Source organism: Nicotiana tomentosiformis, chromosome 6 (assembly GCF_000390325.3).
Source record: "Nicotiana tomentosiformis chromosome 6, ASM39032v3, whole genome shotgun sequence".
NCBI classification, from domain to species: Eukaryota; Viridiplantae; Streptophyta; class Magnoliopsida; order Solanales; family Solanaceae; genus Nicotiana; species Nicotiana tomentosiformis.
Window position 1 is genome coordinate 58,749,769 of NC_090817.1, and position 2,548 is coordinate 58,752,316.

The 2,548-nt window shown below is 37.6% G+C and overlaps 1 protein-coding gene across 1 annotated transcript; it reads left to right on the plus strand.

Moving 5' to 3' along the window:
- Nucleotides 1-408: 408 nt before the first annotated feature.
- Nucleotides 409-1,207, plus strand: LOC138894057 (uncharacterized). Its single transcript, XM_070178731.1, has 2 exons — nt 409-508; nt 579-1,207. The coding sequence occupies exons 1-2, from the start codon at nt 409-411 to the stop codon at nt 1,205-1,207; spliced, it is 729 nt and encodes a 242-aa protein (XP_070034832.1).
- Nucleotides 1,208-2,548: the final 1,341 nt, after the last annotated feature.

Sequence of the window (2,548 nt, forward strand, 5' to 3'; positions counted from 1 at the left end):
AATTCAATAGTTATAACTGCTTTTAGATGTTTCCGATTATTTGCCTTAAAAATCCTTTATTTATCAAATGCTTTAAATGTAAGTAAAGCTAAATGTTGGAATTGCTTAATAAACAAAAAAAATGGGAAGTCACAAAGTTGTTCACTGTTGGCTTGTCTAGCAATGGTGCTGGACGCCATCACAGCCTGACGTGGAGTTGGGTCGTGACGCCATTGCTGAGCAAAATGATACAATAGCTGAACTTAGAAGAATGTTAGGCCCCAAGCTAGGAGAAATGAACCCCTTGCTCCCATTGTAAATCAAGAATACCCTATAGATGATTTTATAGATATTGATTTTGATTGTGTGGGAAGAGATAGGAGGGGACAAAGAGGTAGAGTAGAAGATGATAATATAAGTAGTATAAAGATGAAAATGCCATCTTTCAAGGGAACAAAGGATCCAGACTTGTACCTTGATTGGGAGAGAAAGGTTGAAGCCATCTTTGACTGTCACCACTACTCTGAGGGTAAGAAGGTTAAACTTTCTATTGTTGAGTTTTCTGACTATGCTGCTATTTGGTAGAAAAAGCTTACTAGGGACAGATTGCAAGAAGGACAAACTAATTACTACTTGGGCTGACATAAAGAAGGTGATGAGAAAGAGATTCATACCATCACACTTTCAAAGAGAGATACAACAATGTCTTCAAACATTGAAGAAAGGGTCCATGTATATGGATAAGTACTTTAAGGCTATGGATATGGCTATGATCCAAGCTAATTATATGGAGGAAGAGGAGGCTACAATGGCCAGGTTTTTAAATGGTTTAAATAAGGAAATAGCTGATGTAGTAGAATTACAACAATATGTAACAATAGATGAGTTAGTTGATTTGTCTGTAAAGGTAGATAATCAAAATAAAAGAAAGCAAACTAGCTCGTGGAAGGGTCGGTCAAACACCATCTCCAAGAAGCCATGGCCGAATCAAGAGATGAAAAGTTCTTCTAGACCTCAAGAAGACAAGGATAAAGGTAAATTTGAGAACAAAGAGGGAGGTAAAACCTTTAACCCTAAACCTTTTACTCCTTCTAGTTCTATTCAATGTCATAAATGTAAAGGAATGAGACATATGATGCATGGATGTCCAAGTAGAAAAAAATCATTCTTAGAGAAGATGGAGGATATGAGAGTGAAAAAAGTGAGGGAGAAGAAGAGGGAGATGTGAGTAATGAAGATGATATAGAACTACCTAATAATGGCATGATTGGGGTAGTTAGGAGGATTATGACTATCAATTTGGGAAGCAATATTGAAGAACAAAGGGAGAATATATTCCATACTAGGTGTGGGATAAAGGGAAAAACTTGTTCTATGATCATTGATCGTGGTAGTTGTGCTAATGTGGTGAGTTCGTACTTTGTGAAAAAGTTGGGACTTGCATGCATGAAACACCCTACTCCCTATATACTCCAATGGTTAAATGATAGTGGTGAACTAAAGGTAAATAAACAATGCATGATTTCATTCAATGTTGGTAGATATGAGGATGATATTCTTTATGACATAATCCCTATGCAAGCTTATTATATCTTACTGGGTCGTCCTTGGCAGTATGATAGGAATGTTTTTCATGATGGAAGGAAGAATAGATATTCTCTTGAGCTAAATGGCAGGAAATCTACTCTTGCACCTTTATCTCCTTCTCAAGTGTTTGAAGATCAAAAGAGATTAAGGGAAACAATGGAAAAACCAAGGGGAGGGATAAAAAGTGAGCTTGAGGAAAAAGAAAAGAAAGGAGGCCAAGAGTTAGAAAAAAAAAGAGATGGCCGAGAGAAAGAGAGAGAGGGTAGAAATTTGAGAGAAGAGATAAAAATGGGTTTGAATGAAAAAAGAAAGTCTTGGTAAGAGGAAAGAGGCTAAGGAAAGTGTCACGACCCAAAATTCCCATTGTCGGGATCGTGATGGCGCTGAATATTTCACTTGCTAGGCAAGTCAACGTTAGAGAATCATTAAGCCAATCCTTATTCAATTCAGTAAATAACAGCAAATAAGCTAAAATGAAATACAGCGAGTGTGGAATAATATAAAAACTTCATTAATTACTACCACCCGGATCTGGAATCACAATTCGTGAACTTCTAGGATTTACTACAAGTAAAAGTCTGAAAGAAATACAACTGTTTGAATGAAAGAAACAGTAAAGAAAAAAAATAGAAAAGATAGACGTGGACTTCAAGGTCTGCGAACGCCAACAGATCTACCTTGAGTCTCCGATGAACCAGTCCGAGCTGCTACACCTCTCGATCAGCTAGGACCAATACCAAAATCTGCACAGGAAGTGCAGAGTGCAGTATCAGTACAACCGACCCCATGTACCGGTAAAGGTCGAGCCTAACCTCGACGAAGTAGTGACGAGACTATGACAAGACACCTACATAACGAACCTGTGCAATTTAACAGTATATGTACAAATAATAGCTAAATATGTACTATTGGGAGGGGGAAACATGCTGAGGGGAATACGAGATAGGGAACTACAGCAGAATGGTAACTTGAACATCCAATA